The 13,890-nt window shown below is 39.6% G+C and overlaps 1 protein-coding gene across 4 annotated transcripts in view; it reads right to left on the bottom strand.

Moving 5' to 3' along the window:
- Positions 1 to 13,890, bottom strand: part of ENOX1 (ecto-NOX disulfide-thiol exchanger 1) — a 369,768-nt gene that overhangs the window by 70,696 nt on the left and 285,182 nt on the right. For all 4 annotated transcript variants that reach the window (XM_056329606.1, XM_056329607.1, XM_056329604.1 and 1 more), the window contains one exon: positions 11,649 to 11,861. In XM_056329606.1, coding sequence (XP_056185581.1) covers positions 11,649 to 11,861 — 213 coding nt within the window. The remainder of the gene's footprint in view (positions 1 to 11,648; positions 11,862 to 13,890) is intronic.

The following is a 13,890-nucleotide window of genomic DNA, read 5'->3' as shown; positions in this document are numbered from 1 at the left end:
TATTTTAAATACATGATTGAGTGAAGGCTGAAATTTCTCCTTGGGTTCAGGAGACAAGAAGTATTCTATTTTCCTTTGCTTATTACATTTTCAGCTGTCATGAATATGTGATTATTTTTCATTTCTTGTATGCAAAAATAAAGAACACCAGCAACCAAATGCTTTATAATGCATAATAATAATAATAGTAGTAGTAGTAGTAGTAGTAGTAGTAGTAGTAAAAAAAAAAACAAAAAAAGAAACTGCAACACGTGTTAAAAACAAAAGTCTTTGCTGCCAGATAAAATAATCAAGTTTCATGTAGAATTTCTCTCCAAACTACACCAATTAGGGATACAGGATGAAAAGGGCTTTGCACTAAATTACTATAAGTGCAAGAGTAGAATATATGGCAATTTAGCTCAGAAAATTCTGTAAGAGTGCGACAATTGACATACAGGGTAAAAGAAAAATTCCACCCATAAAATTACGGTGTAAAGGAAACTGTTACAGTAAATGTATAACATGCTTTTCAAATATAGATTCACAGCACAGGGAGGATATAGAGTTGGCGTGGTTTGGGTCAGTAGCCTTGTCGCTGAATTCTGACTAAGCTGGAGTCTGCCAATCGATTTGGCTCCAAGCCCAGCAAACCAAGGAATTACAGTAGTCAAGGCTAGATGCTGTAAGTGGATGAATTAGAGTCCCCAGGTCAGTTTTGGATAGGAAAGAGAATGTTTTTGGCAACAGTTCTGAAAGGCATTTGGCAATGTACTGAACAGAAATTACCATTAAGTCCAAGGCTAAAATTGCATGTAGGCAAATGACATGTGACATCAATAAGAGAAACGGTAGACAGATTGCAAAGTAATGAAATAAACATATTTTTTAAATTAATCTCAGCCAAACCTCAGTCTTTTGGTTATGATACTGTTTACTTTCAGAAAAGATTTTTCCTTTCAAACATTTACAGCTAAAAGCCTTCAGCCTCTCTGTTTTACCCAATTCACATGTCACAGAGGGAGAAACCTCTGCAATTGCCATTGACTGGCAGGGGAGGAAAACATAAAAGCTGGAAATATCACTCTGGAGAAGACTTCAGATAATGCAAAGGATGGGTCCTAAAGTATAGCATACCATCAGCTGGATACATAAGCAAAATCCATTATAGATTTGTATAATGAAGACAGCCTATCTACCACAAAGAAATGGCATCTTTGTTTTGGTTTTGATTTTGTGGGGGTTTTCCGTTTCTTTTTTCTTTTTAAATAAAAAAAAAAACAACCAACCAAAAAAAAACCCCAAACAACCCCAAAATGCCCCCCCAAAAATATCTATGCGTATTAAAAAAAAAAAAAAGGTGCAATTCAATCAGATAAGAGAAAGCTACTGTTTGGTCTTCTTGCTGTCTGGGTGGCCGTAGGTTCCTTAAGACATAGTCTTAAGACATAGCATGATAAAGCATAAAACCACAGGACTTCTCTATTATATCCCAAAATTTTGAACACACCGAAAGCATGGTGCCTCCAGTGATTTACCTCCCAAATCGTTTTGCTGTGTGGGAAGTCGGATTGCAAGGCTGCCATTCCTCAACTCATCCTACTGCCAACAACCACATCTGTACTAGTGATCAAAACCAGCCAGGGACCATTCTTGTTCCTTGAAGTCAAATGGCACAATATGCTGAGTGTCCCTGCAGCAGCAACTGTTCTCTCTCCCCAAAAAGATGCTTTTCAGTAAACTACTTGGTCTGCACCGAACTCTCAACTGTGTGGGAAAATGTTAGCTGGCCCAGAGCAACAACCTTCTTACTGTGGAACAGTATGGACAAGCCTGCCCTAGCTCAGCTTAATTTAATCCTATAGGCAGAGTCAGTGGGGTCATCTTTTACTAGCAGTCTCACCTTTTCTGCTCTAGTCCTGACACAGAGGTCCCAGTGTTGCACAGAACCATTACAAGGCTTACCAGAGGAAGAAGGATGTTTTCCTCTTCCGTCTACCCTGCCTCACCTACCTGAATACTGGAAAGAATGAGAAACAAGTCTAAGTGTCATCCCCCTAAATTGCACTATATTATTTCTACATTTCCCTTTGACTAGGCCTACAGTGTTTGAGACCAGGAGGAGGTGTGCCTGGAGTGACGGTTGATCCCTCTTTCTCTTCCATCTGACTAAGACTGGTCTTAGTCAATATACTTGCAGGAGTTATTAAGAGGATGAGTGGATGTCAGTGGTCTACACTTGAGTGACGGAGGAAGAAATATTTTTTAATAATACAATAAGCAGATTCTTCTACATAGATAAAGGACAAAATAAAAAATAATTATACCACAGCACAAATTATAATCCCTGGTCTTGTAAAATCATCAAACCTCAGTGTCAGCAGCTGTTTTCCTTTCTTCTCAATGCTAAGAAAGCCAGTGAGGAAGAGTGAAAGAAGGAGCATTATGGGGATACTGAAAACATCCCATTTTCAGAATTTATATTGAAACCTGCAAAGTAACTTGCCTGAGGTACGTATATCAACAATTAATAGTTCTAGAAATGGAAGAACACTCCTTGTTAAACTCTGAAATAAAAATATACACTCTGATTAAAGAGAGCCCAGTTTGCTCTGCAAGGTATTGCTAGAAGATCTGTCTACAAAATAAGCTTTGAAAATCTTTTAGGTTGTGAACGTGGTTTAATTTACAACAAAGAAACTGACAGCTTGGTGTAACAGCAAGTGCTGGCATCATGCCATGTGATAAATCACTTGGACTCAACAAGACCGCTTCACCTCCATGTCATTTCTCAATGAACAGGAACCTGACATCAGGCCAGCACAACACAGCAGGGCAGGTAAAAATGTACAGTACTTGCTTCTTTAATGCCACCATCTTATATTACAGAACAGATTTTACGGACTTTGCTTGACATCCAGAAAACAAAACAAACAAACAAACAAACCCCCCCACACACAACCACACCCCACTAACTCAAAGGAAGATTTAGTGAATGCTACTTTCTTCATCAGCTTGACAAGATTATAAGACGTCCCCAACACACTGCTCTTGTTCTCGTCATTATTTATGGTTAGGCAGACCTTTTTTTCAGATTTAAAAATAGCAAATGTAGGAACAACTATTTTTGGCAAGCCTGTCCAAAAAAAGAACCCCAAGGGAACTCTGAGATGAAGGAACACAAATGTGACTGAACTCTAGCAGGGCCCAGTAAGTGAAGTTGTAATAATTGTCAAAGTAATAATTGTCCAGGGATCTTTCAGATTAGAATGTTCCTAAGAGTGCTGTGGGGTTTTTTTGGCACAATATGGTTTCTTTTGTTGAAGAAAAGGAACAGAGAGGTGGATGAGGAGGCTTCAAAAGCCATAGCCTCTGCTGGCAATCAAAACAAAAAATCATCTCACACACATTATGTAGGGACATTTACTTCTCCATTTGTTGCCATATCTTATGCTCCCTTGCCTGCCATGTCTTGTCATCTTTTTTTCTTTGTTTACTGCATTCGGTCTCATTTTCCTTCTGTATTTTTGTTCCCTTGTTCACTGTGTGTCCTTCTTTCCCCCCCGCATAATCTACCCCTTTCCAGAACTCTTTTCCTACCCCATAACATCTCTATCATCACAAACTACACCATTTGGGACAAATCCAGTGATCTGACATGAAGCGAAACTAATGCCTATTGTAGGGAGTAAGTATTTCAACCAGACATGGTTATATAGGATTATTCATATTCATATTTATGAAGTTTATTCATTCACTTCTAAGAAGCCTGAAAGGTTTTAGAAGTGCAGGCCACACGATATGCACAGCCAACTCAGAAAATCTTTTTGGTGAAACCTCCATCTTTCCTTCCTTTCTCCAATGTCTTACTCTCATCCCTTGTTGTTCATTTCCACACAAAATTTACAGTCCAGTTTTGCAAAGTAACAGGCCCCTACCTCCATCTCTACTCAGCAAGGGAGCTCAAAACCACACACAGATTTCCACACAATTCAAGCACATACTTCTTGGCTTCAAACCTTGCCTTATCATCTAGGAGATCCTGCAGGATCCAGGAACATGGCATAAGTTGTCAAAATGGGGCCTTAGACTGAAACCTTTCAGGAGGCAGTGCACTTATTTTGCTATAAAACATCATGCATATTTAATGGCCTACTTTAAAAAAAAAAAAAAGGCTTAAAAATAACAGAAGAGCTTCTGTTGAAATTCTGGCCACGCTTAAATCAATACCAAGATTCCTATTGACTTTAGGTGGAGTGAAGGCTACACAATGAAAGCAATGAAGAAATTCAAAGAAAATGAAACACAAAGGAATAAGCGATCTGAAACACTACGGGTTGCAACCACAAAGGCTTATACTGCCATAAAGTGGGGAAGAATTATAGAATGCAAGGTAAAATAGAAATGGAGTCTTTCATCTCTGTTCTCTGGTGTTGCTGCAGCATCCTGGATAGAAATGCTTTTGAGAACATGTGTACATGAGACGGAAAATGGGAGGACAAGTAAAGAATAGAGATACCCAGCTGAGCTTTACTGGACAAATTATCCGTACAGAAGCAAGCAAAGAGCACAACTAAATAAGCTAATCAAAAGGGACTGGATGGATTGTAGAGGTTATTTTGGTTTTGGCTTCTTGTTGTGTTTTTGGTTTTTTGTTGGTTTTTTTTTTTAGAAATACATCAAGGTAGAAAATAATAGTCGCAACTAATGACATGAATGATTAATGTTTTTATTTGTATTATAGTGGCATTCTATGACACCAACTGAGATCTGAGCTGCACTGTAAAAAACACATTATATGACTCAATCTCTTTCACAAAGAGCTTAATGATGACCTAAAAATTGCACATAAAGTAAGCTCATATTTTTGAATTAGTAACTGGCAAATGAAAGAAAGACTCTAAGACTGGACAATTAAAGAGAAGGAAAATCCTTTTAAAAGTTATTAATGCAGAGCAATTGAAAAAATACTTGGAAAGCATGAATGCGTATAAAAAGTCTGACTGCTAAAAGAATTTTAACCAGCATGCTTTCAATATGTGTAATGAAACTGGCTTCATTTTTAGTACTAAGAGAATATACTAAAAAGTGGAAGGATTACTGGGAGAAAGGGCTGCAGTATGGAATTTAAAGCAAATGAGATAAGATGGTGATTTTAGTAATCACTACCATATCAATATAAATTCTACCTTTTCTAAAGTAAAAGAGCAACTTTTGAAGTGAATTTGTAATGAGGAAAAAAAACCCTGATCCAAATCTTTTTTGAAGAAAGCTCAAAAAGGATTTTTAAGATTTCTTCTTCCTTTTTTATATTAAAAATTCAGATTCTATCTGTGAAGGTGCTGATAATGTTAAAACAGATTAAATCACATCCAGAGAGATCAGAGAATGAAAATGAACAAACCTGGAGAGGAGAATTTTATTCAGTCTGTTGAGAATGCATTTGCCTTCAGAATTATTTAACCTCAATTTTTTTTTTTTTTTGGGGGGGGGGGGGGGGGAAGAAATTTTATAGTAGATACCTACCAGCTATTGGATAAAAAGTCAGTGTGCTCTCATACACCACCGAAGTCCTTCAATAGGAAGGGAGGAAAAACTCATGGTGACAATCCTGATCTTCCCAAGGAGGGGGACATGACACAGTCTTCTCTCCAAATCTTTGATTCTTTTTAATGAACAGCCCTACTGAATCATCACAAAGTTGCATCTAGCCTCATATCCTGTGTCATGAATAAAAGACCTAAGATGCTTAGCAACAAGCTGAGCAGGTAAACTGTGTGATGTCATAAATCCATGTTTCTTCAGTTCCAGGGCTTTTTGAAAGATGAGTATCTCTTTGCTTTTGCTTCCATGTACACCTTCACATGCAATGCAAGAGCATACAGAAGCAAACAAGCTTACTGGCAGCAGAAAGAAGTGGCAGGCACCCTGTACATTGATGTGTGGAGTGAAAATTAATTTATCTCCACAACAAGATGAGTAGAATATCCACATGATAGCTGGAACTGGACTACGCAGTTCAGATCTTGAGATCATTTTCAAAAAATCAAAGCAGGCAATGGCAGGTAGAGTTGTCTTAAAATTCTGGTTGATGGTGCCTAATACTCCAGCTGCTCTGGTTGCCTCCCCGCTTCCCTCCTCACCCATATCAGCATAATGCTGCAGTACAACTGCATGGGAGCTGTTAGACTCAGAGCACCATAGCCTACCACTCTGATCACAGCTCCTTGCAAAGCTGGGATACCTCTCACATATAGATGGCTTTTCTTCTGCCACCACCATGATTTTTGTGGCAAAGGTATCCCAGTGACAAAATGAAAATTGCAGTGCTATTGCTGACCCTCTCAAAAGTCAGCTTATTGTCCAGGCAAAGTAGGAACTCGCTCAGATGCTGTCTCTTTCCTTCTTTGCAAGAATTAATAATGCCACTTTTATTCACAGATATGAATCCTTGTATTTCAAAACTTTGTAAGTGGCCAAAAACTATAAAGTTTTGGTCCCTGACCATAATTAGAACTTCACCAAGATTTTCTTTTTAGTTAGTGGAAGAATCTATTTTACAATTTACAAATACTCTAGCATTACTACTGAGGATTGCATCCTGACACTTATCAATTGTGTTAAACTTTGTAATAATTTTGCTTTTACTGCTTATTATGATAGCATGTTATTTAGTAGCTGAAATGAAAAAAAAAACCAAAAACCCCAAAACAACCAACTACCAATATATGTAGCTTGTCCGCAAGGTCCCCTAGAAATATCAAAATGGCTTACTGGTGTATACTGGCCCTTAATACTGAGTGCTGGGGATTGCTACACTGGTTTGCCCCTGGCTTACCTAAGGCCAACAGTAGGGTTGTCACTTAGCTGTTGTGAATGAAATTCAGGATGGCAACCTTTAAATGTGTCTAAGTGATTTAAAGAGTCTATGTTCTGTTTTCAAACATCTTGAGAGTCAATGAGCTAATTAGTGCTTGCCAAGGTAGGGTGAGAACCTGCAGCACATTTCTTCTCCCTAACGCCAGCTAATTCACAAAGGGATTCCAGGGTCACTGGGAACTGGCTTCCCTTTCCAGCAATGTCCTCATGTCCACCAGGAATAAAGGACACATCTGTGATTAGTACACTGGACTAAAGGACTCTGTAGGTTTACATTCCAGCTTGCCTTGTAGGATGAACCATCTGTCTATCCATACCTTCAGACCTGCATTTTGACACTCAGGCCTTTTACACAAGTTCTAAGACCCTGGTGATTACCTGTAATCAACTGTGGTGAGTTAGAAGCTCAGGTATCCTACAAAGCACAGGGGAAGTGCTTCACTCTTGGGAATACATATAAAAGGCACTGTCTTAACTAGCTGCTAGATTGTGCATATGCATCCCCTGGATGGGGATGTGCCATAGATGCAGCTGTTCTCTCTGTTCAGTGCAGCGCTACAGGAGGCTGGGAGACATTTCACTCCAGCTGGCATCGTTCTGGATCAGGTGCCTAAAAGCCATCTATCAGACACTCTAAGGAAGGTCAATATCACCTTCGAGAGCACTGGACCTCACCATTTAGAGCACTCTTGGAAAGAAGGAGGCTTAAGTTCAGCTCCTTCACTGGCATTCAGGGTATTTAAACATACCTTTCCAAAAGATCATCCTGATCACTAGGCATTGAAAATCTCTGAAGTTCAAGGAGAGGATGAAAGTGAAGACCAGCACATGACAAGGAAGTAATCTGGCCAGGGGGTTCCACAATAAAAACCACCCTCCCACTGCTCCCCCACAGGTGTGCAAGAGACTGGACCCTGATGGGGACCTGGTGCCTAAGTCCCTTGAAGAGTCATCAATTAGTAAAATTGACAGAAATGACCAAATAAGTGAGTGTCATAAGCTGCTTGGTACCTAGCCGTGGCGCACTTCTGTTCATTACACTGTGTAACTATCTACTTGCATGTTGGAACACTTCCACCACCTTGTGTGTCTGACTCTCGAGACATCAAATTAATTTCTCAGTATGGGATTTTGGACCTGCATTCACTTATAGGTACTTTTGAAAATGTTGTCATGGGAGACTGCCAGAAATGGTCTGAACCCTCAATAAGAGGTAGACAAAGTTCACAGTGCGTGGAGGAGAAAGTCAGAGGAGACAATTACAGCTTTGGTGTAGTCTAAAAAAACAGCCCAATGTGGATGTCTCAAGGGCTTCCACTTTTCTTAAACATGAAGACCAATGTCTACAAGCCTTAGGCTGAAAAGGTGGATTGGGAGGAAATGAAAGAGAGATGTATGAAAAACAGGGAGCAGCGTCATGTGCAACTCTGCTGTGGAAGCAAAATGAAAGAATTTAGAAATCGAACCAGAAAGACAGAAATATTCAAAATCCTGGAAAACAATCCACATTTTAATCACAGATTCAAATCTAGAAACCCCAAGTAATTTAATAATAAAAAAAAAAAGAGGTGGCCATTTTTCTCTCTTTATCCCTTAAATAACTAAAGTAGCACCATAACAAGGCGAAGACTCCCTGTAGAACTTAAATCAGGGGCTGTAAATCGGTGGTGTGACAGCAGTAATATACTTTATTTCACAGATTATCCTGGCACAAGTATCTTGGTCAGGTAATTAATTCACATGCTGAACACTTGACCCAAATTTTTAAGCGTAATCCATTTGGTAATCTTCTAAATACCTCCAGGCAGAAATTTGTAGCAGGGATTTCAATACCTGTACTTCTTTAGTAGTTGGGCCATAAGCTGAAATGTTCTGGCCACACTAATCCTCATTAATAAGAAAGCATTTCGTACTGAGACTCCTATAGACAGTGTGTGTGTTCCAGGTGAGTGCACTTGAAGGCCATTTTCTTAACATATTTCTTCTTCACTCCCCGTAACATTCACTGCTACAATGATAGCATTTCTATCTAACTTCAAGTTCTTCCCTTATGCTACGTCCTTCTGTATCAAGACTACACACAGTAAGTGGGATTACTCTGCTCTGAACAAGGCTTGTAAAAAGTGGGGCAATTGGTTCTGAGCTAGGCCCCCTGTGAATCCTCTAGGACAGCAGAGAAAATACGGCATCTCCAAGGGATGATTCATCTCACTGGAAGAGCACTATGAGGTCGGTCTGATGACTCATTCCCCAGAGATGCCCGTTTTACTCTCCAGACAACAAAGCAAGCACAGAATGGTCAGCTTAGAGTTGGACATCTGATCTAGTTTGTGACAGAGGAATGGCACATGCTATTTTAAAAAATACTGCAATATTTATGTCAAATGGCCACACAGCTGTAGCATTACACTAGACTTTTGGACCCTTAAGGCAGAACAGCAGAAGTGGTTTTTTTGCTACTCTGCAGAATTTAATAGACCACACACACCTATTTTAAACATCTAGTACTTTCAAATTCTTCTTCATAAAGCAAGTGACATATTGCAGCTGATTACACAAGGCTGTGGGAAAACAATGGAAAAGATGCATGAAAAACATTCCTCAGATGAATTCAAATACAGGAAAATTCTTGAAAAAGGGAAGCTCATTTCACAGTCTCCCTATGTAGCAATCTTAGGCATATAACATGTAAAGCAAAAACATCATCCATCTGTTTGTAACAAGTTTGCAGAGAATTTTAATAAGACACATTAATGCTAATAATGGCCAATGTTTATGATGTTTATAAAATAACCAATGTGAAGCATCTGGAAAGCTTGTAAAATTTGTTCTTATAAAATCCACAGAGTGTAACACCTTTCCCTGAACCTGTTTTTTTGCTGACCTTGTCCTCCTAGGCCAGATCTGTCAGAAACTCTTTTCTTCCAGGCACTGCTGTGACTGTGACACTCTGAAACTCATGATTTGAAGCCAGACCTATTTCTGGTTTTGTAAGTTCAGCATTCAGCACATTACAGGAACAAACCAGATATAGCCAAAACTGCAAGTTTCCACCTGAAACTACAGGGATCTCTATTTCCAAGTGACAGATGTTCTACAACAGTTGGTGACAAATGGGCTAATTTAGACTGATTTAACTAAAGTTCAGCCTGCTGACAATGGGGGATTTTTTTTAATGCAGCTGAAGAAGGCATTTCCAAACGCTAGGGCTGGCTGTTGCACACAAAACTACAGAGCCCTGGTGTGAACTGAACAGCACGGCCATGCATGGTGCCTGCGTCTCTGCTCCTCACACTGCCTTTTAGATGGTGACATGGAAGGCGATATTGCCTAGCAAATTAGCAAGGGAATTAACTGGTCTTTAAAATTTACTCAGGGAACATATGTCCTCAGAAATCAAATGCCTTTGGCCCAGAATCAATCTTCCTAAATTCGGGCATCTATGTTTTTAAATTAGAAGTACATGTGCCCTGGGGTAAATTAGTTTTCTGGGATACAGAGCTCTCCATCATGGACGCAGGAAGCTTCCAGGGGCTGCTCTCCTAACCCAGGCAAGTCCATCCAAGCTTATGCCTTCAGCCCTAACTTCTGAAGGACAACCACTGAGGGACGAGAAAAATATTGCAGAAAAGCCTTTAGGGCTTATTTTTTACTGTAAAGATTAGGGGTGTGATTCAGAAATTACAGTGTAACAGCTGCATTCTTGACTTCATTCTCCTCCATTTGGTCAGTTTTATTGCTTTTTGTTTTTAAATTGCATATAAGAGCTGACTTCGGGCTCCACCCTTCTGAGTATCATAAAGCCTTTTGCTTGAGCAGCCATGAGTAGACATGTTAAAACCCAGCAGCAATGAAATTAGTTTTCTCTATCTTCTCTTCTCTTCTCTTTTCTTCTCTTCCTCTTCTCTTCTCTCTTCTCTCTTTTCTTTCTTCTCTTCTCTTCTCTCTTCTCTTCCTCTTCTCTTCTCTCTTCTCTTCCTCTTCTCTTCTCTCTTCTCTCTTTTCTCTCTTCTCTTCTCCTCTCCTCTCCTCTTCTCTTCTCTTTTCTCTTCTCCTTCTCCTTCTTCTCCTTCTCTCCTCTTCCCTCTCCTCTCCTCCCTTCTCTTTCAAGAACACTTCTAGGCAAGTATCCCAATTATTGTTTTATGAGGAAACCTCATTAAGGTAACTTCATTGATTATATTTCTGTACTAAGGAAATAGTTGCCAGCCCTAAATATTTAAAGGCAGTTTAACTGCCAAATTAATACTGCCATTGTATCAGCCAAGAGATCCCAATGCCAGCAGTAGTACAGCTTATTCTTCTACTGTGGGGGTGGCCTGTATGCTGATCTCTAGAAGTTGCTGAATCCTACTTCCTTTTACCTAAACCCAGGCTAAAAATATAACCTAATTGTCCTCTATTCTGTCATTGGCCTAGTTAACTACCTGCAACACACAGGCTATATATCACTTCCCTCCACAAAAACATGATCTTTGCTCAGAGCAGGGAGGCTTCTGTCTGGTCCGTTCCCAAAGCGTTATGTCTACGCAACAGTAGACGTTATGCATAGAGCACATCTTCATCTATTAATAAAAAAAAAAAACTACTGAAACTTTGCTCACCTTGAGAAATAAGCTCTTAGGAATGGTCCTTGCTTCTCCAAATTGCCATAGAGTATGGAATAGGATATGAAGTAGAATATGACTGCATTGCAACTACTTACCCCCAACAAACAAACAAAATGATAAAAAAACCACTACCACCACCACCACCATTACTACAACACTGGACAAAAAGGAGTTACTTACATTGAGTGAGGATCCCTGTTAAGGCATTTTTGAAACTCTCCTTGGCTTGCTCCATTTCTTGCTCATGAGCAGCCTTTTCATTCATGAGCCGGCGGACGTGGCTGTTGGCTGACTGCACCATCGAATAAAACTGGTTTGCAGAGCGACGATTCACCTCACCTCGCTCAATCCAGGTAAGCAGCACTGTGATGGCCTCTGAAAACTTGCTATCATCTAGAACAATCAAAGCACAGGTTTTAATTGCAGGCATAAATATCCTGCCAAGAACACATTTTCTGCTCCATGTCACATTAAAATCACCATAAATCCTGCTTGCAGTATATCATTTTGGGCAACTTTTGGGTCCTTTGTTCTATCAGATGTAGGAAGCCAGTACTGCCACCTGAAGCTTCATAAATTTTCAAGACTTGTCTTCTGCTTATTTTAATAGCTTTTGCACAACAAAAAGCACCCTCCTTCCCACCCCTTTCCTGTGACCTGACTCCTTGCTTTCACAATGTCTCCCTTAAGCCATTCAGTGATAGTAATGACCTTAGAGCAGGAGGGAGGAGACCTCCCTATTACTGGACCCACTGAGGAAATGAAATGTGTCTGTGTTAATCTGCTTAGCCAAAAGCTCAGTCTTGGACCTTTGGCTCAGCTGTACTTTTGTCAACAGATTTCACTAACATCACATTCTTAATTAATGAACAATGACGAGGCTGAACAATTCCTCCTCAAAGCACTGATTAATTACAAGGAACTGCTTTGAACAGTTGTGTTCCAGTGTTGATGCATCTGTATTTGTTTTGTATCATTTGTCTGTGGTTTTAGTTGTTTGGGTTTTTTTAAAGGATTCCATACGAATCCAGGCAAACACCTGGATTACAGCTTTATGTTTACCATTCAGGTAACTAAAGTTATATTTCTCTGCAGAAAGATTGCCAGAACTGGTGGCTACATTTTGTGCACTCCCTCCCCAAGTAATCTTCTTTCCTCTGACAGTGCTCTCAGCTTCCACAGAAGACTCTTAATGCAGCATCCATTACACTTCTGGCTTCACCAGGATTAAGAGGATACATTCCTTTTTAAATCCTGTGTAGGCTGAACTGCAAGAAAATGCTTTTACAATCAAGTGTCTTCCTGTGGAACCGTTTTTGTGGAATTCTATCTCATTTTTTCCTCCAAGATTTCATTTTATAAAACTTCCATTTCCCAACAAATAATTTTAAACATCTCATCTAGTCCTTGGTAGTTAGTTTACATATATATCTAGATGGTAGGTATACCTTTCTGTAGGACAAGGTACAGAGTTATGGTGGGGAGAAGTAGTACAGTTATAAACAAAAGACATTTAAAGTGAAAACTGGAAAATACTAAACCCAACCAACTTTGTTACAGGATACAGAAATATGGGATGTAGTTCGTCAGACTTTGCTTTCCATGTCCAAAGAATAATGAACTACTAATTCTTCAGTGATGATTTGGGCTTTTATTCTGAATAAGTCTGTAATCACTTCCCTAAAAGGTGAGGAGCCTAAAGTACAGAGAGGACTAGTAATACACTCTGAGCCTGCAGCCTGCAATGAATAGATTTTACATTGCCTGATCTTTAGCATCTTGTTAACTGAAACATGCTTTCAGCTGCAGCAATAGGATTTGCTCTCCACAGCTGGATAGGCATGTTCACCCAAGATCCCTGAAAAAATTTGAAAAATAAGAGCATCATAACACCCTCCCTTTTTATGATGATGTATCTGTTGTGACTTTACATTAGCACGTGATTCATATTCATCATTTATTAAATGTCTCTGGGGAGGAAGAGTCAGACAGACGTGTTTTCTTTCCATATTGTCTCCTTGGATTAGACTCCACTTTCAAGCTTTACTGGTTACATATGCAGCAGGTACATATTAAGTGGCTCTGATGAGTGAGTTTGGCTGAATATGGGCCTCAGAAAAGCCAAATGTAAACAAGACTTGTGCAAAGCCACTTCATTGCAAGAAGACACTAAGATACGTCTCTCCAAAAGGCTTGAGCAAAATCTCCAGCCTGCTGAAATGCATGGGAGCTGGATGTCATGGATCCCAGTACAGCCAAAAACACATCCCTGGAACATAATGTTTGTTATAATTACAGTAGTCAATAAGAATAACCTGTAATGGCTTCTGGCAATGTTAGCATGCAATTTCCAGCAGCCTGTGCAGTCAGGTCACCCTGCAGATGGCACTAGCCTGTTAACACCAAGGATGCAGCTGATTGT

Source organism: Falco biarmicus, chromosome 2 (genome assembly GCF_023638135.1).
Source record: "Falco biarmicus isolate bFalBia1 chromosome 2, bFalBia1.pri, whole genome shotgun sequence".
NCBI classification, from domain to species: Eukaryota; Metazoa; Chordata; class Aves; order Falconiformes; family Falconidae; genus Falco; species Falco biarmicus.
This window is presented reverse-complemented; position numbering and strand designations above follow the sequence as displayed.